The following is a 27553-nucleotide window of genomic DNA, read 5'->3' on the forward strand; positions in this document are numbered from 1 at the left end:
CGTCAAGTATGTTGTTGAGCGTATTCATTTTTTAGGTGTGATTTGGATCAGTTGGTTGCTAAAGCTCCTTCCAATCTCTGAAATTCTGTAATTCTCTGACTCCTATAGTTAAGTGTTGGACCTAATTAAAGCCAATTCTCCAGGCTCCCCTTCAGATTCTTTCAATTAATTACACTGTTGATGAATTGGATTGATTGGATTATATTGGTGTCCTCATGAAGTTGGCCTGTGCTCATAGAATTTCTGGTGGCAGAAGTGCTCTGGCCCCTTGCTAAAAACCTGTGACTAGGGGCAAGGGGAGGAGAGGGGAGAGACTATATCAAATGCCATTGACAACTGAGCTAGGAAGAAGTTCCGACTCTGTAAGCCATGAGTAAGATGGGACAACTTTGGTTTTCTTTTGAGGTGGCCCCTTTGTAGGCTCAGGCAGCCTCTTCCTTGGACTTCTAGCAAAGTGGGAGTGGATCTCTCTTCTCTCCCCACTCCTTGGCCACAGTGGTGACTGCAAAAATGGCAGTGAGAACATGGACTAGTTTAGATGAACTTGAAACTGTATCTCAATCAGGGATATGTTGGTAAATGTTTAAGAATCAAGTTCTCTTAAAAAACTAATTTATCCCAACATACTTTAATTTTTAAAATTAATTTATAATAAAATATTTATAATAAATATTTTATATAAAAATATTTATAATAAATTTATAATATTATATATGATAAATAAATTTATAATAAATTTATTTATCATATTATCATATATTATTATATTATTATATATTATTATTATTATCATATTATATATAATATGATAAATAAATTTATAATAAAATGTATAACAAAATAATTTAATTAATTAAATAAAATTAATTTAAAAATTAATCTGTATTATTATTATTATTGTTTTTACATTCCCCACCCTGGTCATTATTTTAAAATTTAAAATTTAATTTAACTTAAAAATTAAATGTTCTTTCCTCCTTGATGTCACATCAATAACATTTCTTAATATTTGTTTTCTGATATTTTGGAATCCATGTTCTCCCTCTTCTTTTCATTCCTCCTCCCTCCCCAAGATCCAGGTAATATAATATGGGTTGTATATATGTTATCTTATAATATATATTTGCATGTTCATCATATCACTTACGCTAGACATGGAGAAAATAAAGTGAAGAATGGTATATTTCAATCTGCTCCTCTATGGTGGTAGATAGCCTTTTTCATCCTGAGTCTCTCTCTCTCTCTTTTTTTTTTAAATTTTATTTAGTCAATTTAGAACATTATTCCTTGGTTACAAAAATCATATTTCTTTCCCTCTCTCCCCTTTCCCCACCCCTTTCCATAGCCAGGAGAGATCCCCCCACATGTCAGTGGGAAGTATTTCAATCCAACCTCCAGCGGTGGAAGGGACATGACAGAGATGCAGAGACTAAGGACTGAAGAAGGATAGATAATTTCTGTCTGAGGAGATGAGAGAAGGCCTCATGGACAAAATGGCACCTGAACTGGGCTTTAAAGAATTGGTGAGGGGGTGGCTAGGTGGCTTGAGAGTCAAGCCTAGAGATGAGAGGTTCTGGGTTCAAATTTGACCTCAAACACTTCCTGTGTGACCATGGACAAGTCATTTAATCCCAAATGCCCAGCCTTTGCCATTCTTCTGTCTTAGAACTGATATTGTGACAGAAGCTAAGGGTTTAAAAAAAGAATTGGTGAGAGCAAAGATTACTTAGAGAACAGCTCAGAGAGTTCACTGGGAAAGATGGGTTGGAGATTTTGATGTGGGAAGAGTCTTGAATGCTTGATGAATGAGCTTTGAATTGTTGCTAGACAATGGGGAAACATTGATGAATTCCATCAAGAGTGGAGCAACATGGTGAAAACTGTGTCTTTAGATTATTTTGACAGTTGCATGAATCATGGAGTGGTGAAGGGAGGGATCACAAGGAGGCTATTGTTATCATCCTGATGAAAGTAACAAGGGTTTGGACCAGCATGGTGGCCATGGCAACGGGAAGGAGGGAAATAAGTGGAGACATCTTGTGTAGTTAGCACCATGAGTTTCAGACAGTTTCAGGTCTAGAAAAGAACTTAGAGATCACCTGGTTCAATCCACTTATTTTAGAGCCTGGAGGAAATGAAGATTGGGTCGGGGAAGAGGACTGGACAAACAACTAATGAGCAGTGAAAGGAAAGAGAAGTAGTGACTTAGATACTGAGGAAGAGGGAGATAGAAAATGAGAAGGGGTAGAAGATACAAGAAAATAAAACAGAACCAGGGATTAATTCACTAAAAATTCACCAAAGGACTGAAAGACCATTTATGGGTTTAAGTGGTATTCCTGCTCAGATCTAGGTCTCTTCCAATTTTGATATTCATAGCAATTTATATTCTAGTACTTTTAAACATGAGATGGGGTAGCTGGATGGCTCAGTGGATAGAGCACTGGGCCTGGATTCATGAAGACTTGAATTCAAATTTGACCTCAGATACTTACTAGCTGGGAGACTCTGGGCACGTCATTTACCCCCTGTTTGTCTTAGAAGGAAATGGTAAAACACTGGTATCTTTGCCAAGAAAACCCCATGCACAGTAAGATCCACAGGATCATAAAGAGTTGGGCACAGGGCATCAAGGTGGCTCAGTGGATTGAGAGTGAGGTCCAGAGATGGGAGATCCTGGGTTCAAATTTGGCCTCAGACACTTCCTAACTGTATGACCCTGGGGGAGTCACTTAACCCCCATTGCCCAGCCCTTACTGCTCTTTTGTCTTAGAGCTAATACACAGTATTGGTTCTAAGACAGAAGTTAAGGGTTTTAAATATATATATAAATATATATATTAAATTTTATATTATAATTTTATTATATAATATTATAAACTATATATATGTTAAATATATAAATAAGAGGGGCAACTAGGTGGCTTAGTGGATAAAGAGCTGGAGATGGGAGGTCCTGGGTTCAAATCTGCATCAAACATTTTCTAACTATGGGACCCTGGGCAAGTCACTTAACCCCCATTGCCTAGCCCTTGCTGTTCTTATCCGTTGGAATCAATGGGCAGAATTGATTCTAAGATGAATGTTAAAGGCTTAAAAAACAAAAAGAAAGGATACATAGAAGAGCTGAGACTCAAACCTTATGACTCTAAGGTCAACACACCTTCCACTGTAACATCAGCAAAAAAATAATGGGAAGAGTAAGTTCTCCAAAAAGGAGACACTCCCAAGCCTGGTCACTTTCCTTTCCATGTTTTACTATTTCATGATATAGCAGTATAGCACTCAAGCTCTCCATCACTTATTCTCAATAGATGGAAGGAAATAAGCATTCATTAATTAAATAAATAATTATATATTAATTAACTAATTTAATTTAATATATTTATATTTATATCTGTATATTTATATATTATTTAATATATTAATAAATAATTATAGAAATAATTATGATAATTGATTAATAATTATTAAGCACCTCTACACGTCAGGCATCTTTTACCAATATTTATCTCATCTCAACCACCCTGGGAAGTAGGTGCTATTATTATTCCATTTTATAGTGGAGGAAACTGAGGCAGACAAAGATTAAATGACTTGTCACATAGCTACTAAGTATCTGAGGTTAGATTTGCATTCAGATCCTCTTGCCTCCAGGCCCAGCACTCTATACACTGTACCATCTTGATCCTTAATAGATGATTGGCCTATCTCTGTTCTCAATCAGTTTCCTGGATGTGATATTTTATTACTCTAAGACATCTGTCTTAGAATCTATATAGGTATCAGTTCCAAGGCAGAAGAGAGGTAAAGGTTAGGTAATTGGGGGTGAGTAACTTGTCAAGGGTCACACACAAACAGCTAGGAAGTGTTTGAGGCCAGAACCTCCCATCTTCAGATCTGGTTCTTTTTCCTCTGAGCCTCCTAGTTCCCCTTCCTACTTATATATCTACATTTATATCTATAATTTAGTTAGTTTATTTTTTAAAACCCTTACCTTCCATTTTAGAACCAGCACTGAGTTTTGATTCCAAGACAGAAGAACAGTAAGGACTAGGCAACAGGAGTTGAGTGACTTTCCCAGGGTCACACAGCTAGGAAGTTTCAGAAGTCAAATTTGAACCCAGGACCTCCCATCTCCAGGCTCTCTATCCACTGGGCCATGTAATTGTCTCTATCCCACTTCTTGAAGGTAAAGCATCAATGGGGATGGGCTAAAGTTTGGTATATCCACTGGACGTCTCTACATTTCTCTTGGTTCACCCACAACTTTGATTCTCCTAAAGTTGTGTGACTTTCTGATGTGTCTACCTCCTACCGCTGCAAGATCCATTCCTGTGTCAGGGAGCAGCTGGGACCCCCTGAAAGCCTTATACAATTCTCCAAAAGCTTGTGATGCCGTGGATCACAGACTGAAGGATGGAAGGGTCCACAGAATCCACATGTGGGTCAGCCTTCTTGATTTGACAATTTTTTTTAATCCTTAAAAGGTTTTATTTTAAAATCACAGATGATTGCAGTTGATTAGCACAGCTTTTCATTTGTCATCCTTCTCTAATCACAGGTTGCAGTTTTGGAAAGCAAGAGTTATTCAGGGAAAAGTGTTCCCTCCAACATGCACTCAGAGATGAACAATAAGGATAAGTCAGAAGTGGGATGTGTGGGCAAGCACTTGGAGACCTGTCAACCAGAGCATTCTCCACAGTCACAGTGGGTACCCTTGATTATCCATCCAACTTTGAACTTGCTTTTTGGAACCCGACACTTACATTTGGTTCCAAAGTTGGTATCCTGGGTCTGGATGCAATGAAGGCAGCACAGATGTTCATAACTGTATTTTTTCCTTAAAAAAAAATTACCTTGGGGTCAGCTGGGTAGCTCAGTGGATTGAGAGTCAGACCTAGAGACACAGGAGGTCCTGGGTTCAAATCTGACCTCAGACACGTCCCAGCTGTGTGACCCTGGATAAGTCACTTCACCCCCATTGTCTAGCCTTTACCTCTCATCTGCCTTGGAACCAATACATAGTATTGATTCCAAGACAGAAGGTAAGCATTTAAATAAAAAAAATTAATTACCTTTCATCATAGAATCAATATATGTATTGGTTCCAAGGCTAGAAGCAAGGGATTAGGCAATGGGGATTAAGTGATTTGCTCACTGTCATAGAGATAGGATGTGTCTGAGGTCACATTTGAACCCAGGACCTCTCATCTCTAGTTTTGGCTCTCACTGCCCCTAGGAACTGCCTTTTTGCTTGTATTTGTATTACCAGCACTAGCTGTCCACTTACATTCCTTTACAATTTTTTGAGTTCCAAATATTTTCCTTTTCTCCTTCTGCTCCCCCTTCATTGAGAGGACAAATAATTTGATACATTATCTATGTACAGTCATACAAAACATATTTCCATATTGTTCTTACTGTAAAAGAAAACACAGACCAACCCCCCAAAACCTCCTAAGAAAAACGAAGAAAAAATACTTCATTCTGCATTCATATTCCATAAATTCTTTCTTTGGAGAGAGATGGATAGCATTTTTCATCATAAGTCCTTTGGAATTGTCTTGGATCATTGTATTGCTCAGAATAGAAAACTCATTCACAGTTGATCATCATATAACATTGCTGTCACTGTGGTTCTGCTCACTTCATTTTGCATCAGTGTATGTAAGTTTTTCTAGGTTTTTCTGAAATCCTCCTATTCATTACTTATCGTACAATAGCCTTTTATCACAATCATATGCCCAACTTATTCAGTCATTCCCCAATAGATGGACAAACCCTCAGTTTCCAGTTTTCTATCCACAAAAATATCTTTTATAAATATTTGTGTATAAATGGGTCCTTTCCCTTTTTCTTTGATCTCTTTGGAATACAGACCTAGTAGTAGTATTGCTGGTTCAAGAGGTCACCTTTTTATATTCTTTTGGGCTTAGTTTCAAATTGTTCTTCAGAATGGTTGTGACCAGTTCATAGTTCTACCAATTAGTGTTTCTATTTTCCTATATCCCTCCCCTCCCCCCCCAGTATTTGCCATTTTCCTTTTCTTTCATGTTAGTCAATCTGATAGGGATGAGGCAGCACCTCAGGGTTGTTTTAATTTGTGTTTCTCTAATTAAGTTATTTAGAGAATTTTTTCATATGATTATAGATGGTTTTAATTTCCTCTTCTGAAAACCACCTGTTCATATCATTTGACCATTTATCAATTGGAGAATGGTTCTTATTTTTATAAATTTGTCTCAATTTCCTATATATTTGAGAAATAAGGCCATTCTCAGAGAAACTTGCCATAAATTTTTTTCCTCTCTGTTTCCTACTTGCCTTCCAATTTTGGTTATATTGGTTTTGTTTGTGCAGCCCCCTTTTAATTTCATGTAATGGAAATTGTCCATTTCATGTCCCATGGGCCTCTCCATCTCTTTTTTTAGTCATAAAGTTTTCCCTTATGCATGGATCTGTCAGGTAAAAAGTTTTCTGTGCTCTCCTAATTTGCTTATGATATCATTCTTTATGTCTAAATCACATTAACATTTTGACCTTATTTTGGCATATGGCATGTCATATTGGGGGATGCCTAGTTTCTGCCAAGCCACTTTCTAGTTTTCTCAGAAATCTTTGTCAAATATTGAGTTTTTTTACTCAAAGCTTTAGAACACAGAATATCAGAGTTCAGAAGATCCTTGGAACCCAGAATGTCAGAGATGGGAGGGCCTTTAGAACAGAGAATGTCAGAGCTTGGAGAGACCTTAGAACAGAGAATGTCAGAGTTGGGAGAGACCTTAGAACAGAGAATATCAGAGCTGGGAGAGACCTTAGAACAGAGAATGTCAGAGCTGGGAGAGACCTTAGAACAGAGAATGTCAGAGCTGGGAGAGACCTTAGAACAGAGAATGTCAGAGCTGGGAGAGACCTTAGAACAGAGGATGTCAGAGCTGGGAGAGACCTTAGAACAGAGACTGTCAGAGCTGGGAGGGGTCTTAGAATAGAGAATGTCAGAGCTGGGAGGGAGCTTAGAACAGAGAATGTCAGAGCTGGGAGAGAGCTTAGAACAGAGAATGTCAGAGCTGGGAGAGAGCTTAGAACAGAGAATGTCAGCTGGGAGAGACCTTAGAGCAGAGAATGTCAGAGCTGGGAGAGAGCTTAGAACAGAGTCTGTCAGAGCTGGGAGAGTCCTTAGAACAGAGAATGTCAGAGCTGGGAGGGAGCTTAGAACAGAGAATGTCAGAGCTGGGAGAGAGTTTAGAACAGAGAATGTCAGAGCTGGGAGAGCCCTTAGAACAGAGAATGTCAGAGCTGGGAGGGACCTTAGAACAGAGAATGTCAGAGCTCAGGGGCCCTTTGAATAGAGAATGTCAGAGTTGGGAAGGCCCTTAGAACACATAATATTAGAGTTTGGAGGGCTCTTAGAACAGAGAATTTTGGAGCATTTGGAAGGGACTTTAGAACACAGATGTTGATACTGTTAGTGTCCTTCAAACATATCATGCCAGGTCCCTAACCTGAAGGGAATATGTTGGAGGAATTAATTTCTTAAACTTCATTAGGCACCTACTATGAACTAAATTCAGTGCTAGGAAATGGGTTCTGATGATCAGAGAGAAGGGGATGACACATGGGTAACAGTGTGGAAAGAATCCTGACTTGAGGTCCAGAAGAGATTCAGTCAAATCTCATTTCTAATACTTATAAGCTTGGTCGAATTTTTGAGCCTCAGCTTTCCCACATGTAAAATGGGAATAATTCTTCATTTTCTCTTTTCACTTGGTTTTGAGGAAACCACGTGGTAAATTATAAAAGTTAAGAAGTAGAAATGCTCCCTTTATTTGGCATCAAAGGACCTAGAGTCCAGTTCTAGCTCTGCCTCTTACTGCCCCTGTGAGCTTGGAGGAGAACACAGCCTCCTTGATCCTCTGTTCAATGAAGAAAGTGGACTAGATTGCTTCTTAGAAGTCTTCCAACTCTAAATCCTATGATTCCTGGTCAGGTCAAAGAGCAAATAAGACTAAAATTTCCCCCACCCCACTCTTTTGCCAAAGAAGAGATCACCCAGGGGTGATAGACTTAACCAAACCAAACCAAACCAAACCCTTACCTTCTATCTTAGACTCAATACTATGATTCTAAGATAGAAGAGCGGTAAGAATTAGGAAATGGGAGTTAAGTGACTTGCCCAGGGTCACAAGGGTAGGAAGTGTCTGAGGACAGATTTGAACCCATAACCTCCTGTCTCTAGACCTGGTTCTCTATCTGTTGAGTCACCTAACTGCCCCCAGATGATGGACTTTAAAACTGGAAGGGCTCTTAGAGATTGTATTAGCCTGATTTTATGGAAAAGGAAACTGAGGCCCACAGGAATTAAGTGACTTGGTCAAGATTACACAGACAGTGAGGAAGCATCAGAGAGGCTTTAAAACCATGTCTTTGCACTCCAAATCTAGGATTCTTTCCTTTATACAATACTGCCACATACTAGGGCTCCTGGATCCTCTCATTCTTGATCTAAGAGGAATTTCTAAGCAGTGCTCCTGCTTTATCCTGCCCTCTCCATCCCAGTTGACCTCTGCTCTCCCATTAGCACTGGCCTGGACAGATGTTCCTCCCTTTTCTCCACCCTCACCCTTACATCAGGACTAATCTGCCCATCAGGGATTGGACACCTGGGTAGCCAGATGGATGAACGCTTTGGAAAGCCATTTCTGCTCTTAGCAGAGGACTGGTGCTAGGGGCCACATGGTTGGTCAAGCAGCTTGGGTCCCCTGAGCAAAGAGCAGGGCTGAGAGTGCTCAGGCCTGCTGGGAGTAGCCTGCAGAGCTTCAGCCGGCCCTTTATCTGCTTCTCGGGTCCTTCTGGGAACAGGTGAGTTTCCATTTGAGTTTTGGGGGCTACTTGGGACTCAGGTTTGGGGAAGGACTGATTCCAGGGGCTCTTTGGAGAACTGGGAAGGGGCTGGAGAATGGTGGGAAGTTATGGGGGCTAAAGGTAGCCTAGAGGGTTTCGGCGAGTCTCTTCTAGTCCTAAGGGTTAATTTAGAACAGAAATAAGGGAGCTCATTTTTCTTTTCCTCTATCTTTATTCTCCATTCTATTAGAATCTATTGCTTCTTTGTCTGAGCTTCCTCCTCTCAGCCTCTATTCTGGCTTCCTTCTTCCCTCTCGCCTGCTGAATCTCCCTCTCTGCCTTGTCCCTTGCCCTCCATCATTCCCTGGCTCTCTCCTCCACCCCAGTAGGCTCCCTCATTTCTTTTTCTTTACCACCTCCTTCCCAAACTCTCAAGCTTTTCTCTTCTTGGCTCAGTTTCCCCCCTCACAGGGTATCCCAGACTGTGGTGTGGAGCCCTTGGAATGACTGAGAGTTTTCTTTAAATCCATGGCTGGGTTGAAGCCCCAGGTAAGGAGCTCCTTTGAAGGAAATCTCCCGCCGGTCCCCAAAACCTCCTTCTCCTACATCCACTCCCTCCAGGTAGTTAGTGGCAGGATTGAGATATAGTCTAAGCTCCCTTCCAGAAATGAAATTCAGTTCCAACTTCCACACAGAGCTGAGGGGTACCTTATAGGCAGAATGCCAGAGCTGAGAGAGACCTGAGAATACAGAATGTCAGAGCTGGGAGGAGTCTTAGAGCCCAGATTGTCAGAGCTGCAGGGGGTTTGGAACTCAGAATGTCAGAGCTAGGAAGGATCTTAAAATCCAGGATGTCAGAGATGAGAGGGTGCTTAGAACATGGAATGTCAGAGCTGGGAGGGGGCTTAGAACCCCAAATGGCAGAACTGGGAGGGGGCTTAGAACATGGAATGTCAGAGCTGGGAGGGTCCCTAGAAACCAGAATGTCAGAGGTTGGAGGGCGCTTAGAACATGGAATGTCAGAATTGGGAGAAACTCTAGAACTCAGAATGCCAGAGCTGGGAAGAGACTCAGAACCCAGAATGTCAGAGCTGGGAGAGACCTTAGAACAGAGAATGTCAGAGCTGGGAGAGACCTTAGAACAGAGAATGTCAGAGCTGGGAGAGACCTTAGAACAGAGAATGTCAGAGCTGGGAGAGACCTTAGAACAGAGAATGTCAGAGGTGGAAGGGATCTTAGAACACAGAATGTCAGCTCTAGGAGGCCCCTTAGAAGGAATTTTAGGGCTGAGAAGACCCTTAGAAATGACCTGCTCACTCTGAATATCTACCCCACATGTTGGGTAAAAGCTGATAGAGGAGGGCTATACTTGCTTTCTGGGAATCTTTTTGAGGAAAGAGGTGTGGGGTTTGTGTAGGTTTGACAACAGAATGAGGAGGCTGGGGGAATGCCATACTAAGTCTAGGAAGCTCTGATTGGTCCCTTAGGTGCTGAGCTGCCACTGGGAAGGAGGGGAGGGATGCCCAATGTCTGAAAATCATTTTCCTCTTTTGCATCCCTAAGAGGGAACAAGGCCAGAGGCTGGAGAGGACACAGCTGGCAGATTAGAGATAAAGAACCATTCCCTCAAGAGAGATTATCAGAACAAATCCTAGGTCTGAGCTGGATGCCAGGGCTCAGCTGAGGGCAATAGATGAGGGTGATCCTTGGCAGGACGTTAAGGCTGAGTGATTTGGGGTCACCAATTCCTGCTTCCAATCTCCTGCTGCTCTTCCTCCTCCTCCTCCTCCTCCTCCTCCTCCTCCTCTTCCTCTTTCACCTGAGTTTCTGTGCTAGGTGTGACCAGTGCCTAGTACACAGTAAAGTTTCATTTCATCTAATGGCTTTGGGTTTTGAGATCCTGGGCAAAGAGATGTGACCTCACTGGGCCAAACTGCATCAGTTCTTGGGAAGCTGAGTGGATAGGGCAATGCCTTACATCTTAGGTTGCTGCTTTTCTCTCTTTCGGGGTCTCATATCAGCCATTAGACCTTCCAGTATCTCTAGAGCAAGGCTAGGAGTGGAGCAGGTAGTGTGTAAGCCTTTCCATGGTTGCTGTACTCGAGCCATCCAAGGATTGGCAGAGGGCTCTGTGTCATGGGGGTAGAAAGAATTTGGCACTGGAAATCAATATACTTTGGGCTCTAGACTTCATTCTACCATGAACTGGCCACATGACTCAGCAACTCAAATCACCTTTATGGAATTAGATGAATTTATCTGTAACACAAGGGCAGGAGAAATATTGGATTTGTTGACCTCCAGGGTGTCTCCCAACTCTGACATTCCATGTTCTAAATCTCCTTGTAGCTCTGACATCCTGTGTTCTAAGGTTCCCCATTTTGGCATTCCATCCTTATATGATTCTAAGTTATTCTGGTTATTTTCCAGTTCCCTCCCATGAGACCTGAGAGCACCTAGGGAAATTTAGCATCTGGGCTCTCGTCCAAAGGGAAAATGCATCTGGTGCACATTCCCAAGAATTCCCATCCCAGTGTCCTTTTTCTTATTAACTGGGGTGACATGAGCATCACTCAAGAAGGGCTAGCATAGGAGGGGGAGGTCCCAGACAGCTTAGGGAATTGGGTACATGCAAGTCAAGGGAATCAGTTGGAGATTAAGGCTTACAGTACAGTGTGATGGATAAAAGAACATTTGACTTGAAGCCTCAGGAGCCTTAGCTTCTAGTCCTAGCTCCCCATTGCTTTGCTGTGTGACTTTGGTAAGTTAGATGCCCTTTCTGGGCCTCAGTTTCCCCATCTGTAAAATGAAGTCATTGGACCTGATGATTTCTAAGGAGTGTCCCTTTAATCCCTGGATGTCTCATCTTTCATATCTTGAAATTCTACCCCTCCTGGTGTGTGTGTATGTGTATGTGTATGTGTGTGTGTGTGTGTGTGTGTGTGTGTGTGTGTGTGTGTGTGTGTGTATGTGTACTTGCTGCAGATCTGTCCATGGCTGACCCTGCCCAAGGTGACGGGGAAGTGGGTTCCTGCAGTAGCCAGCTTCTTCTTCCTTCTGTCCGTGGCTATGACTGGCTGCTTTCTATGGCAGTATCATCTCAAGAAGGAGGACCCTGGTGAGTGTGGGAACATGCTCTTTGGTTCTTGGGCCACATCCTGGAATTTGAAGTTCTATCCCTATCCTTCCACCCATCCCTAGAATGTACTGGGAATAATCTTGGATTTGGAGTCAGAGGTACTGAGTTCAAATTCTGACTTAGGTAACTGTCATATGAATTTGGGCATGTTGCTCTCTGGAACTCAGTTTCCTTATCTGTAAAATAAGGGCTTAGTGTCTAAGGTCATTTCTTCATCTAAATCCTAAACTATATTTCTTATATAGGCTTCAGTTTCCTGAGTTATAAAATGAGAAGGTTGGACGAGAGGATCTCAAAGATTCAATTAAGATAGAAATCTCTATAATCTCATGCCCCCAAACACATTATTAGCAATTTTTGTACTTTGAGCGATTGGCACAAATAGACTCTCATTTCATTTGGGGGTAAGGAGGAGGGTTGCCCTTTGGATCTCATGAGGCTACTGATGGAGAGAGGATGGCCTAGGGAAGAAATTGTTTGTTGAGAATTCCCTGACTGGCTGCTGATGGGGGAGGAGGGAAGAGAAAGCGTTCCATTTGGTAGTTTTCCATTTCAACCAATTATTTCTGCTGGGTAGGTGCCAAATAGGATTGTTTCTACACTGTTAGGTGATTGAAAGTGCTGTCAGTGCCCTAAGAATTTTAGTGCATTGGGCCAAATTGAACCCCCTACTTTCTCCCACCCAATCCACTGCCCCCAGAGACTCAGGGAGACAATAGGTAGGTGACTTTCCCAACCCATGCTCCTTCCCCCAAAGTCGAAGCTCACATCCTAAGACTTTCAAACCTTTGTTGTTCTGTTTTGTCTGACTCTTCGTGACCCCATTTGGGGTTTTCTTGATAAAGAAAGTGAGATGGTTTGCCATTTCCTTCTCTAACTCATTTTACAGATGAAGAAACTGAGGCCAAAAGGGTGAAATGCCCAGGGTCACCCAGCTAGTAAGTATTCGAGACTGTATTTGATCTCAGGAAAATAAGTCTTCCTGACTATAGACCTGGCACTCTGCACTCTGATGCAAAAGATAGAGGAGACTGTGGCTCAACAGAGAGAGAATTGGCCTTAGATAGAGAAAGACTTCCTTCAAGTCCTGCTTCTGATATTTGCTGGCTCTGTGACCCTTAGTAAGCCACTCACTCTCAGTGCTCTAGAAATCTCTATAATCTTATGCTCCCAGATATGTTATTAGCAATTTTTGTACTTTGCACAATTGGCACAAACTAAACCCTCTAATAGATGCCTCTAAGACGATAAATTACAGAGAAGGTGCAGACCTGTATTGATAGAGAGTGTTACCTCACCAGGGAATTCACCCTACCAATGAGATCCCAGATCCAGGCCCTATCCTTTAGGGCCATCTAAATGGCATTATCATATTCCTTCAGTTCCCAGTCGTCCAACAACACCAAGGCGGATAGGTAGTAATGACAGCTCTATCCTTTTGCAATTTACAAAGGGCTATTCTCACAACACCCTGTGAAGTAGGAAGAGAGTATTTTATCTCATTTTACAAATGAGAAAACTGAATTTCAGATTTGGCCATAATCAGTTAATCAATTAATTAATTATTGATCTATAATCAATATAAGCTACTATAGCCAATCAATCAGCCATGATCAAGCAATCAATTAATTATTGATCTATAATTAATATAAGCTACTATAACCAATCAATCAGCCATGATCAAGTAATCAATCAATTAATTATTGATCTATAATTAATATAAGCTACTATAACCAATCAATCAGCCATGATCAAGTAATCAATCAATTAATAATTGATCTATAATAAACTATAATCAATACAAGTTACTATAATCAATCAGTCATGATCAACTAATCAATCAATTAATTATTGATCTATAATCAACTATAAACAATACAAACTACTACAATCAATCAACCATGATCAATTATTAAGACCTACTATGTGCTATACAAGTAGTTAGAGCTACAAAGACAAAAATGAAACAATAGTCCCTAAATAGAGGGAGCTAGAATTTGAACCCAGGTCCCCTAATTCCAAGTCCATTGTTCTTGCCATTATCCCCAGGAACTTCTTTGTATCTCTTCCCCATGTTGGCTTTTGATGACTTCTTTTTCACTTTAAGGCTTCCCAGGTGATTGGTTAATAAATGTTTATTAAGCTCCTACTGTGTGCCAGGTACCATATTATGGGATAGATTTAAAAAAATGCAAAAGATAGTTCTTACCCTCAAGGAACTGACAGTCTAATAGCAATATTAGTTACTTGATCATTGTCACCAGAATAGGAGTATTTGTGAGGTTGGGGGTAGGCTAGGGGAGGAAAGTGTTATGTGGAGGGCAAGAGCACCCAGTGTGATGGATGGACTCCTGCATGACCCTTAGGCCACCCCTTCTAAAAAGCTGGCCGCTGCCACCCTTGGCACTTACTAGGGTCTTCTTTCTGAGCTTCCCCCCCCATCTGCCCCCTGTATTTAACTTGCAGGTTTGCATTAGACTGTGGGCTTGACTCCCAGAGGGCACAGATCATGTTTTTTACTTCCTTGGAATCTCTAGAGCTTGGCGTACGGTAAGTGGTGTAAGGACTTAATAAACGTTTGTTGACTGACCGGTCCTCCCAGGAGAAGCCCTGGTTCACTGTGCAGGCGGTGGGCTTTATTGGAAAGGCTCTGAGACCGGGAGCCAGGAGCCGCGTACGTCTTTGCCCCCACCTCTTCTGGCCAGTGTGCCTTTGAACAAGTCACTCTGGGACTTCATTTTTTCATTTGTAAAATGGAGCTAACATTACTCACAGTAACAACCTCGTAGTGTGCTTGGGACCAGAGTACTTGCCCTGTTACGATTCCCTGCAGGCTCCTCTGGGATGGCGGTGACCTCAGAAACGGTGAGGATGTGCCCGCAGTATCCGGAGCCTGTGCCGCTCCAGCATCCCCTCCCCGTGCTGAAGGAGGCCCTGGAGAAGGTCAGTGTCGACCAGGGGAATAACTGACCCAATGACCACAATGACAGACAGGCCTGAAACTTGCCAGAATGATAGATGAGAGAGCTGGCTGGAGAGGTGGGGGACAATACGTACAGAATGGAGAAGATATTGCAGATGTGGTCCATCTCTCAGTGTTTGGATGAACTATTAAAAAAGAAGATTTTAGGGGCCGCTGGGTGGCTCAGTGGATAGAAAGTCAGGCCTACAGATGGGAGGTCCTGGGTTCAAATCTGGCCTCAGATACTTCCTATTTCTGTGACCCCCATTACCTAGCCCTTACCACTCTTCTATTCTAAGATAGAAGGTAAGGGTTTTCACAGTGGAATTGTGCATCGGCTATGGGAGGGGGGTGGGTAGGAGGGGAGGGAAAGAACATGATTCTTGTAACCGTGGGAAAATATTTTAAAATAATTAATTAAATAAAAATTTCCAAAAAAAAGATATGAAATGAAAACAGAAGAAGGTAAGGATTTTAATAGAAATTAAATTAAATTGAATAAAAATATGATGGATATTGGGGCTGCTAGGTTGTACTGTGAGTAAAGCACTTGGCCTGGAATTGGGAGAACCCGAGTTCAAATCTGGTCTCAAACACTTCCCAGCTGTGTGACCCTGGACAAGTCACTTAACCCCCATTGCCCAGCCCTTCTGCCTGGGAATCAATATACAATATTGATTCTAAGATGGAATGTAAGGGTTAAAAAAAAAAAGGAAGGGTCCGCTAGGGAATTGGGGTTCCACTTCTGGAAAATGGAGAGGATCAGTATGGAAATGGAGCATCACAGGGGTCTAGCCAAGAAATTCAGGGGAAAGGCATGTGCGATGATGGGGAGCTGGGGCCGAGGGTCCGGGATTGCCCTGTGAGGGACTCCGAGGGCAGGGGGTTTGGGGGGTTGGGGGGGCTACATGCGGGGCCAGGCTATGGCTCAGAGGAATTCAGCCCCTCCTCTAAGGCTGCCTCTCTGCTCCCTCCAAGGTGGACAAAATTCTACGGCAAACAATGCTCACTGCCCCCGGCCTCAGCGCCATGTCCGCTGTGGTCATCTACAATGACACTGTGCTGTGGACAGGGAACTTTGGCTGGAAGAATGGCTCGGACAGAGCCTCAGGGCCCCCCAGTGAATATACCATCTACCGGTCAGTGTGCCAAACTTTGGGGCCCTGCCCCTGCCCCGAGGGTAGCTGAGGGTAGGGGCTAGGAAACAGGGGCCCTGGCAGGGACAGGAGGAAATCCTGGCCTCACCTACAAATCTCTGACATGGGGCAACTGGGTAGCTCAGTGGGTGGAGAGCCAGGCCTGGAGTTGGGAAGACCTCAGTTCAAATCTGGCCTCATACTTCCTAGCTGTGTGACCCTGGTTGAGTCATTTAACCCTGTTGGCCTCAGTTTCCTCATTTGTAAAATGAGCCAGAGAAGGAAATGGCAAATGATTCCAAGATCTGTGCTAAGAAAACCCCAAATAAGGTCACAAAGGGTCTAATACAACTGAAAAATAACTGAACGACTGTCCCTCAAAGCCACGGCAGCCCCTTAGCTCCTTCAATGCAGCACTCATCCCTCCTGCTCCCCTCAGCCCCCTGATCTTCTCTTCACCCGACTGAGCATGCTCAGGCTTTAAAATCCATCCCTGGCCTCCTCCAGGGCCCTGGTAGGGAGGCTGGGAGTCAGTGCTGTGGGGGATAACAACGCTCCCCTGGACAGGATTGCCAGCATCTCCAAAATCTTCCCCACGCTTATGCTGTACCGCCTGTGGGAGGAAGGCATTGTGGCATCCCTGGATGACCCCCTCGAGCGCTACGCCCAAGGATTCACCATCAAAAACCCGCTGGGAGCAGGACTGCGGCCTGCATGGGGAAGCCTGATGGAGGGGCTGGAGAAGGGGGTCCCAGCCCTCCAACCTACCACAGTGACTCTCCGAAGAATGGCCAGCCAGCTCTCAGGTGAGGAGATCCTCTGTACAGACCCATGAGCTCGGAGATGACTGTAGGGGAGTGATGGAGAAGCAGTGCTTGATGGGAATATCTCTAAAATGAGGCTAGGCAACTAGATGGTGCAGTGGATGGGACGCTGAAGCCTGGAAACCTGAGTTCAAATCCAGCCTCAGAAACTTATTAGCTGTGTGTTCCTGGGAAAGTCATTTAACCCCCATAGCCTAGCCCCTCCTGCTCTTCTGCCTTAGAACCAACACATAGTATTGATTCCAAAATGGAAGGTAAGGGTTTAAGAAAAATATGAGACTAGGTAACTAGATGGTGCAGTGGATGGAACATTGTCCTTGGAGTCAAGAAGACCTGAGTTCAGGGGGCAGCTGAGATGGGAGGTCCTGGGTTCAAATCTGACCTCAGACACTTCCTAGCTGTGTGACCCTGGGCAAGTCACTTCACCCCCATTGCCTAGCCCTTACTACTCTTCTGCTTTAGAACCAATGCCCAGTATTGATTCTAAGACTAGAAGGTAAGTGTAAAAAAAAAAAGACCCAAGTTCAAATCCAACCTTGGAAACTTACTAGCTGGGTAAGTCTGCCTCAGTTCCCTTGACTGTAAAATGGAGATAATAATAGCATCTACCTCCCAAAGATATTGTGAGGATCAAGTGAGATAATATTTATGTGGCACTTAGTAATAGTAGGTGCATAATAAATGCTTATTTCCTTCATCCCTTACCTGAAAGACTAACTGTGAGAATTAAATATCTTTATATCATTTGTAATTATATTTCTATCAAATAATATGATTATTATATGAGACCATGCTTGGAAAAACATAAAACTGAAAAATACAAGTTATTAGGGTCTTATCATTGTTAAGATTCTGTCAGAAATAGGAAGCAGAAATATGATAAATCAAGGAATTTGAGACCGAAAATTCCATTCTGAGAGCCCTTCCCCTTCTTTTTATTCATGCTATTCCTTGGGTCTAGAGTACATCCTTCAGTACTTCTTCCCCTCCTCCCCCTCCTCGTCTCTCTCTGTTGAAATCTTGCTTATCTTTTTTTAAGGCTCACCTCAGTATCATCTCCACGATTACAGGTCCAAACCTAGAATTTTTCATTGCATTGGACCTGGGGGTGAGTATCTTCTCTGCCTCTATTCTCTGAGTGACCCTTGGCAAGTCACCCATTTCTTTGGGTCTCAGTTTCTCCATCTGTAAGATGAAAAGGTTGGACTAGATGACTTCTGAGGTTTCTTCCAGCTTTCAGGTTAGGATCTTAACTCATATTTGTTTCCTACATCTGTGTTTGGACCACATTCTATTTCACATGGTTTTTTTTTAAACCCTTCTCTTCTTAGAATCAGTACTGTGTATTGGCTCCAAGGCAGAAGAGTGGTAAGGGCTAGGCAATGGGAGTTAAGTGACTTGCCCAGGGTCACACAGCTAGGGAGTGTCTGAGGCTAGATATGAACCCAGGACCTCCCATCTCTAGGCCTGGCTCTCCATCCATTGTGCCACCCAGTTGCCCCTTTTCCCATGTCTTTGTATATGATCTTGTTGTTGAGTCCCATGGCAACCTTATAGGGAAACTGGGGACTGCAACCTAGTCCTCCTTACTCCATAGTTCTTTTCTCTTTACTCTTTACTCTTCCCACTACAAGAAATTCAACCATTCCCACTCTAACCATGCCCTTCTCTCCCTTCCTTTTCAGGGCTTCCCAGAAGACTCCGCTCGACTACCCTGCTCTGGCAGGGAAGCACTGAGGAAGCTCTGGCTCTCCTGAAGGATGATGTTCTCGTGGCTGATCCTGGAACCAGGTTAGGGAAGTCCTTCAGGTTCCTGCCCTGAGAGAAGGGCCAAGGAACCTGCTGGGGCCTTTCTCATGTTCTGGGAGGAATTCTATTTGAGAAAAACATAAATTATAAGTGTGGGTGGGCTCTTAGAATATGGCATATCAGAGCTAGAAGGGCCCTTATAACCAGAATGTCAGAGCTGGGAGAGACCTTAGAACAGAGAATGTCAGAGCTGGGAGAGACCTTAGAACAGAGAATGTCAGAGCTGGGAGAGACCTTAGAACAGAGGATGTCAGAGCTGGGAGAGACCTTAGAACAGAGGATGTCAGAGCTGGGAGAGACCTTAGAACAGAGAATGTCAGAGCTGGGAGAGACCTTAGAACAGAGAATGTCAGAGCTGGGAGAGACCTTAGAACAGAGAAGGTCAGAGCTGGGAGAGAGCTTAGAACAGAGAATGGCAGAGCTAGGAAGGGTCTTAGAACCCAGAATGTCAGAGCTGGGAGAGACTTTAGAACAGAGACTGTCAGAGCTGGGAGAGACCTTAGAATAGAGACTGTCAGAGCTGGGAGAGACTTTAGAACAGAGACTGTCAGAGCTGGGAGAGACCTTAGAACAGAGAATGTGAGAGCTGGGAGAGACCTTAGACCAGAGAATGGCAGAGCTGGGAGAGACCTTAGAACAGAGAATGTCAGAGCTGGGAGAGACCTTAGAACAGAGAAGGTCAGAGCTGGGAGAGACCTTAGAACAGAGAATGGCAGAGCTAGGAAGGGTCTTAGAACCCAGAATGTCAGAGCTGGGAGAGACTTTAGAACAGAGACTGTCAGAGCTGGGAGAGACCTTAGAATAGAGACTGTCAGAGCTGGGAGAGACTTTAGAACAGAGACTGTCAGAGCTGGGAGAGACCTTAGAACAGAGACTGTCAGAGCTGGGAGAGACCTTAGACCAGAGAATGGCAGAGCTGGGAGAGACCTTAGAACAGAGAATGTCAGAGCTGGGAGAGACCTTAGAACAGAGACTGTCAGAGCTGGGAGAGACCTTAGACCAGAGAATGGCAGAGCTGGGAGAGACCTTAGAACAGAGAATGTCAGAGCTGGGAGAGACCTTAGAACAGAGAATGTCAGAGCTGGGAGAGACCTTAGAACAGAGAATGGCAGAGCTGGGAGAGACCTTAGAACAGAGAATGTCAGAGCTGGGAGAGACCTTAGAACAGAGAATGTCAGAGCTGGGAGAGACCTTAGAACAGAGAATGTCAGAGCTGGGAGAGACCTTAGAACAGAGAATGTCAGAGCTGGGAGAGAGCTTAGAACAGAGAATGTCAGAGCTGGGAGAGAGCTTAGAACACAGAATGTCAGAGCTGGGAGAGAGCTTAGAACAGAGAATGTCAGAGCTGGGAGAGACCTTAGACCAGAAAATGTCAGAGCTGGGAAGGGTTTTAGAACAGAGAATGTCAGAGCTGGGAGAGTCCTTAGAACAGAGAATGTCAGAGCTGGGAGAGTCCTTAGAACAGAGAATATCAGAACTGGGAGAGACCTTAGAACAGAGAATGTCAGAGCTGGGAGAGACCTTAGAACAGAGAATGTCAGAGCTGGGAGAGACCTTAGAACAGAGAATGTCAGAGCTGGGAGAGACCTTAGAACAGAGAATGTCAGAGCTGGGAGAGAGCTTAGAACAGGGAATATCAGAGCTGGGAGGGTCTTAGAACAGAAACTATGTCAGAGCTGGAAGGAACCCTAAGGACTACCAAGTTCAAACTCCTCATTTTACAGATGAGGAGCCGAGGTTCCAGAGTGGGGAAGTAATCTCCCTGATGTTCCCTAGCCAGTCTCTGTATAAGGCATCCCTGGACCCTTGTGCTTACATTCCAGGTCTCTCCACTCTGATTGCAGGTGTCATTACAGCACCTTGGCCTTCTCACTGCTGGCCCATGTGTTGGCCGGCCACACGGACAATAAGGACTACCAGCACTGGGTGTCCGAGAACATTTTAGATCGGCTGGGGATGGAGGACACAGGCTTTGACCTGGTGCCCTGGGTGCAGGCCCGGATGGCCGCAGGCTTCTATGGCAGTGGGCACCCTGCCCCACTCTATGACCTAGGCTGGTATCGGCCCTCTGGCCAGATGTACTCCACACCTGCTGACTTGGCCAAGCTGGCAATGGTGCTCCTTGGAAGTGTCCCTCAGGGCGTCTTGGCACCAGATACGCTTAAGACCATTCTAACTCCTCTCCTCGCCTGTCCTGGCACCTACTTTGCCAACCAGACAGGCACGCCGTGGGAGTTCCATGCCCAGCGGGGCTACAGCGTTGTGCGGAAGGATGGGGACCTGGATGGCTATGCGGCCACCTTTTCGCTGGTCCCTCGGTTGAAGCTCAGCTTTATCGTGCTCATGGCTGGACCCCGTCCGCCAGGGCCAGACCTGGTGACCCAAGTGTATGATGTCCTCATCCCCGCCTTGGAGATGGCCTTCCGGGAGGTGGAGGGGAGCCTGGCACCGCCGCCTCGGCCAGGCCCTTACCTGGGCTTCTACACCTACGCCAACCTGACCTTCTACGAGATCCTCGTAGGGCCCTCAGGGGTCCTTCGCATGCGGCAATTTGGGCCCCGAGTGGAGAAGCTGATCCCGGCCAAGTTCCGGACCCTGAAGTTGCACCACCTGCAGGGCAGGGTATTCCAGCTGGTGGTGGACAAAGCGTTCCCTTGTGTGCTGCCCCTGGGGGCCGCCTGGCTTCCCTTGGAGAACCAGCATGGCCAGCTCCTCAACTTTTATCCCTTTGACCAGAGGGGGCTCTCCCCAGGCTTCGACGCTCCTGGCTTGAACACATACAAAGTCCTTCGGATGGCCCAGAAACCCGTCTTTAGCACTTCAGTTTGACCTCCCCCACCCTTCCCCGATTGGCTCTTTGGATCCAGCTGGTACAACAGACACCAGCGCTGAGCTTTGGCCAGGGGGCGCTATGGAACCACGGGAAGAGCATGGACGGGCCCCAGTTTGAGTACCGGATGGGACACTGACTCGCTGGGTGACTTTGGACGAATTCCGCTCCCTCTCTGAACCTCATTTCCCTTATCTATAAAACGATGGCCTCCGACGAGAGGGCTCCCAAGGTTGACTTTTGGCTCCCAGCATTCTGTGCTCTAAGATCATAGATTTAGAGCAGGAAGGAGAACCTTAGATAGCATCTAGTCCAGCTCCCCCAATTTATAGATGTGGACACTGAGGCCCAGAGGGGTTAGACTCTATGTGTGGACCTTAGATGGCATCTGGTCCAACTTCCCCAAGTGGGGAAACTGAGGCCCAGAGGGATTAGACTCTATGTGTGGACCTTAGATGGCATCTAGTCCAGCCCCCCCAATTTATAGATGTGGAAACTGAGGCCCAGAGGGATTAGACTCTATGTGTGGACCTTAGATGGCATCTAGTCCAACTTCCCCAACTGGTGAAACTGAGGCCCAGAGGGGTTAGACTCTATGTGTGGACCTTAGATGGCATCTAGTCCAACTTCCCCAATTTATAGATATGGAAACTGAGGCCCAGAGGGGTTAGACTCTATGTGTGGACCTTAGATGGCATCTAGTCCAACTTCCCCAAGTGGGGAAACTGAGGCCCAGAGGGATTAGACTCTACTTAGATAGCATCTGGTCCAACTTCCCCAAGTGGGGAAACTGAGGCCCAGAGGGATTAGACTCTATGTGTGGACCTTAGATGGCATCTAGTCCAGCCCCCCCCCCAATTTATAGATGTGGAAACTGAGGCCCAGAGGGGTTAGACTCTATGTGTGGACCTTAGATGGCATCTAGTCCAACTTCCCCAACTGGTGAAACTGAGGCCCAGAGGGGTTAGACTCTATGTGTGGACCTTAGATGGCATCTAGTCCAACTTTCCCAAGTGGGGAAACTGAGGCCCAGAGGGATTAGACTCTACTTAGATAGCATCTGGTCCAACTTCCCCAATTGGGGAAACTGAGGCCCAGAGGGATTAGACTCTATGTCTGGACCTTAGATGGCATCTAGTCCAATTTCCCCAATTGGGGAAACTGAGGCCCAGAGGGGTTAGACTCTATGTGAGTAACAGAAATAGCTTTGACTCTCCGACTGCGCGCCCTTTTCCTCTGTCCTAGCTGGCCAACACTGCCCTCCATTTTTCGGTTCTAAGTTCTGACAAGGCTTCTTTTTTAATGCTGAGAGCCTGGTGTAGGGATGGCTCTGTCCATCCTCTCGCAGGCCATTGCTAGGCTATTACCACATCGGACCACCAGATGCCAGCATCATGCCGCGGAGCCGATGCTCTTCCAAGGTTTTCCAAACTTGAATACTGTAGTTTAAAACTGGGCTGAGCCTTTTGAAACCCTCCAATCATTTGTTCCTCACCTCTGCCTCTGGGCTCCTTACAACTCCAAGTAGGAACAGCCCATGCCATACACAGTATTGTTCTGTGGCTTGGTTGGGTCCCATTTTTCATGACCCGTATGTAGACCATAGAACACCAGTACTGCCCTGGGGGTTTTCCTGGCAAAGAGAACTGGAGTGGTTGGCTATTTCCTTCTCTGTTGGAACAGAGGTTAAATGACTTGCCCAGGGTCGTACAGCTAGTATGTGTCCGAGATTCGATTGAATTCAGGTCTTCTTGACTCCAGGCCCAGCACTCAATCCACTCAACTAACTACCTAGTAGCCTCCATACAGGAACTAGACTTTATTCACCATTCCAGAGCCCCAGAGAGCCTTCTGGCAGATGTGGGAAATGGCTACACAGAAAATAAATCAATAAATATTTAATAAATGCCTACTATGTGCCAGAAAGCTTCAGCTTGTTCGGTAGAAGAATGGAAAGGACCAGGTGTCTCAAATCTTTGCCTAACCCCCCCCCCTTTTTTTTAACCCTCACCTTCCACCTTAGAATCAATACTGTGTATTGGTTCCAAGGCAGAAGAGTGGTAAGGGCTAGGCAATGGGGGTCAAGTGACTTGCCCAGGGTCACACAGCTGGGACGTGGCTGAAGCCAAATTTGAATCCAGGACCTCCCATCTCTGGGTCTGGCTCTCCATCCACTGAGCTACCCAGCTGCCCCCATCTGCTCGTCTAATTCTGTTTTTGCTGGGATACTTAGGGAGTGTCTGGGAAAGTCTTTCTCTGCCCTGGGCCAAGCTCCATGGCTCCTCCCCAAGGACTCCAGGTCATCCTGGAAGGTATCAGTGTGTTCATGAGACATGGAGACATGTGTTCCCTGTAGCAGCCCTCAGTGCTCATGGCCACTTGAAAAGCGGGGGTGAGTGGGGGGGGTGGGGGAGGTGGGGAGCTGCCATGGTGTGGGTGTGGGTGTGGGTGGAAATGTGGAAATGACTGTCAATCACGGCCACCCCGTATTCTCAAATGGAGGCATAGGCCAGGGGCTTCTCTAGCCATCAGATCCCATCTGTCCTTCTCAAACTGGACAATGGCTACAGGCTCCCCAGTCATGCCCCGGGACAATTTGAAAGCCACAGTGTTCTCTCTCCATGGCTCAGAGGCCACATGTCTCCAAGTTTCCCAATAATCCTTCTCTGTTCCCATGGGCTCTATCATCTTTCTTTCATTTTTAGCTCATCATTTTTCTTTTCTTTTCCTCCTTCCCTTTCTCTTCTTCCTTCCTTCCTTCCTTCCTTCCTTCCTTCCTTCCTTCCTTCCTTCCTTCCTTCCTTCCTTCCTTCCTTCCTTCCTTCCTTCCTTCCTTCCTTCCTTCTCTCTCTCTCTCTCCCTCCCTACATTCCTTCCTTCCTTCCTTCCTTCCTTCCTTCCTTCCTTCCTTTCTTTCTTTCTTTCTTTCTTTCTTTCTTTCTTTCTTTCTTTCTTTCTTTCTTTCTTTCTTTCTTTCTTCTTTCTTTCTTTCTTTCTTTCTTTCTTTCTTTCTTTCTTTCTTTCTTTCTTCATTCCTTCGTTCCTTCCTTTGTTCCTTCCTTCCTTCCTTCCTTCCTTCCTTCCTTCCTTCTTTCTTTCTTCTTCTTCTTCCTTCCTTCTTCCTTCCTTCCTTCCTTCCTTCCTTCCTTCCTTCCTTCCTTCCTTCCTTCCTTCCTTCTTCTTTCTTTCTTTCTTTCTTTCTTTCTTTCTTCTTCTTTCTTTCTTTCTTTCTTTCTTTCTCTTCTTTCTTTCTTTCTTTCTTTCTTTCTTTCTTTCTTTCTTTCTTTCTTTCTTCTTTCTTTCTTTCTTTCTTTCTTTCTTTCTTTCTTTCTTTCTTTCTTTCCTTCTTTCCTTCTCTCCCTCTCTCTCTCTCTCTCTCTCTCTCTCTCTCTCTCTCTCTCTCTCTCTCTCTCTCTCTCTCCCTTTCTTTCTCTCTTTCTCTCCTTCCCCCCCTCTAAATACACACATGCATATAGGAGTTTATTATATATGAGTGAGGTGTATATTGTGGCTATGTTGAGAAACCCTGGTTTTTAGAAAGCCATTTCTGATAGATTCAGGGATAGCCGAACATCGCAAGCAAGGACCATTTTTTAGATTTGTTAGTCAGTGAACATTTATGAGGCACCTGCTGTATGCCAGGTACTGTTCTAAGCCCTGAGCATACAAGAAAGGCAAGACAGTTCCTGCCTCAAGGAGCTCCCAGTCGGATGGGGGAGATAGTCTCTGAACAACTGTTTACACACAAGACGTAGATATCGGGCCAAAGGAGGTGATTTCGGAGAAAGGGGCCAGCTGGGTATCTGGGGGTGGTGGTGAGGGGTGTCCAGAAGGGCCTCCCCCAGAGGCTGAGACTGAGCTGAGGCCTGAAGGGGCTGCAGCCAGGGGAAAGTGCCGGGTCCCAGCTGGGCACGATGAAAGCCTCCCTTGCCCACAGGAGCGTGTGTGGGTACACGCTGGCTTCTGCGTGTGCATGTGTTTGTACGGGAGAGCCTGTCTGTCTGGATTTGGGCACGGGATGGATGTGTGTGTGAGACAGTGCGTGTGAGTCCATGATGCGGCGAAGAGAGGAAGGCTGGGCAGGAGCAGACTTCAAAGGGGCTCTGACTGCTGCCTCGGGTGTCTCAGTAATGAGGCGCAGGAGGACAGGGAGGCAGCAGGGCCCCCTTTGAAGTCTTCCTGTCCTGCTCCCCTGGGCTCTAGCGCTGGGGGGAATGGGGCATTGGCAGCTGAGCCAGGGAGGGGCACTGGGTCCTAGAGCATCCCAGCTCGAGTGCGAGGGGAAGGAATGGGAGAGGGACGTCACTGGGGTCCGAGGAACCCTTCAGCCTGAGCCTGTGCTCCTACTCAGAGGGGCTGGGTTCCATTCCTGGGCTGGAAGAGTCCCCCAGCCCTTCTCAGTCACAAGAGACGAGCAGTGGGCACATGGACTCATGGGGCTTAGAGCCGGCGAAGACTTCAGAGATTATTGGAAAGGCGACAGCATGGTTCTAGGGAATGAGGACTGAGTTTAGTGTTACAGGAGCTAAGTTCAAATCCCGTCTCGGTCACAACCTGTGTGGACTTGGGCAGTCACTCTCTGAGACTCAGTTTCCCTGAATGTAAAATGAAGATGATGGACTGAATACCCTGTAATGTTCCTTACAACATTAATTCTGGGATCTGGTCTAGCCCTTTTCATCTGACAGATGAGGAATCCAAGGTCTACAGGAGGAAATGACTTGACCAATGTCATACAGCCAGAAAAATCCTATATCAAAAGAATTTAGAGAGGCAAGGGGATTTACGAGAAAATTAGGAGGAATATCTAGAGAGGCAGATTTGAGTTTAGAACAAAGAAAAGTTTCCTAACAATGGAAGTTGCCCAAAAGTCAATTGGGCTATCTTCTATGGTAATGAGCTCCCCATCAAGGAGATATTCAAGCAGCCCAGCAGGAAGAACTTTCATGGTGTTATAGAGAGGATTCCAGCTTCCAAAGGGGTTCAGGATAGATTTGGAATCTGTAAAAGCTGGGTTCATATTCCATCTCTGTAACTTAATCACTGGATAGTCTCAGTCTATTTTTGTTGTAAAAGAGAGATAACACTTTTTCAACTTAGAAGGTCATCCAACTTGCAGGGTTGTTATTGTTTTCTAAAATTTACCTTATTTTTAGGGAATTTTTTTTGTTTTTACATTTTACATTACTTCTTTTCTGAATATGCCTCTCTCCTCCCCAGAATGCCATACGTTGTAGCAAAGATGACAGAGAAAGAGGAAGGGGTGGGGGGAGAGAAGCAATTCGGTGAAACACTGACTGTATCTTATAGTTTAGGTAATAATCCACCCAGGGCAGTTACATAGTGCAGTGGATAGACCTTTGAGCCTGGGATCAGAAAGACCTGAGTTCAAATCCAGACTCAGACATTTACTAGCTGGGTGACCCTGGGAAAGTCACTTAATTTTTGTGCCTCAGTTTCCTCATCTGTAAAGTGAACTGGAGAAGGAAATAGCAAACTACTTTCCAGTATCTTTGTTAAGAAAATCCCAAATGGGGTCATGAAGAGTCAGACACTACTAGACAATAATGACAGCTCCCCGAAGGATGGTTGTAAGACTCAATGGACAGAGATCAAACATAGAAAATGCTTGGCAGACTTTAATGTGCTCTCTGTGTCATGGCTGATCATTGTAGTCATGGTTGTCATCATTATTCCTATTTTTCTTTATTTTTAATTTAAAAATGTAAAAGATATTTTATTTTCCCAATTATAATTTTCCACATACGTTTTCTAAAGTTATGAGATCCCAATTCTCTCTCCCTGCCCTCCCTCCCTTAATGGTAAGCCATTAGATCTGGGTTAGACATGCATTATTATTGTTATTATTATTCATCTTTTCCATCCCTTAGAATGGATCATTTGAAAGGCTGTGCCTCTCACTCCTTACTCCCTAGAGCATGACACAAAGACTAAGGAATGACAAAGCAGAACTGGTGGGGTGACATATAGCATTTGTATCATTTTTAT

The 27553-nt window shown here is 44.9% G+C and overlaps 1 protein-coding gene across 1 annotated transcript; it reads left to right on the forward strand.

Annotated features, from left to right (window-relative positions):
• The first annotated feature begins 9372 nt into the window (after positions 1-9372).
• LACTBL1 (lactamase beta like 1) lies at positions 9373-22063 on the forward strand. Its single transcript, XM_007491209.3, has 7 exons — positions 9373-9393; positions 11830-11962; positions 14817-14926; positions 15924-16084; positions 16649-16887; positions 18591-18696; positions 20559-22063. Exons 1-7 carry the CDS (start codon positions 9373-9375, stop codon positions 21541-21543), a joined length of 1755 nt encoding a protein of 584 aa, XP_007491271.2. The 3' UTR covers positions 21544-22063.
• Positions 22064-27553: the final 5490 nt, after the last annotated feature.

This window comes from Monodelphis domestica, chromosome 4, assembly GCF_027887165.1.
Source record: "Monodelphis domestica isolate mMonDom1 chromosome 4, mMonDom1.pri, whole genome shotgun sequence".
In the NCBI taxonomy this organism is placed as follows: Eukaryota; Metazoa; Chordata; class Mammalia; order Didelphimorphia; family Didelphidae; genus Monodelphis; species Monodelphis domestica.

Bases quoted from the DNA above. Each gene is read 5' to 3' on its own strand.
- LACTBL1 (XM_007491209.3), top strand. From the start codon at position 9,373: ATGGCTGGGTTGAAGCCCCAG. The intron at 9,394-11,829 runs GTAAGGAGCTCC...TACTTGCTGCAG, and splicing joins TGGCTGGGTTGAAGCCCCAG to ATCTGTCCATGGCTGACCCT. The intron at 16,085-16,648 runs GTCAGTGTGCCA...TCCCCTGGACAG, and splicing joins AGTGAATATACCATCTACCG to GATTGCCAGCATCTCCAAAA.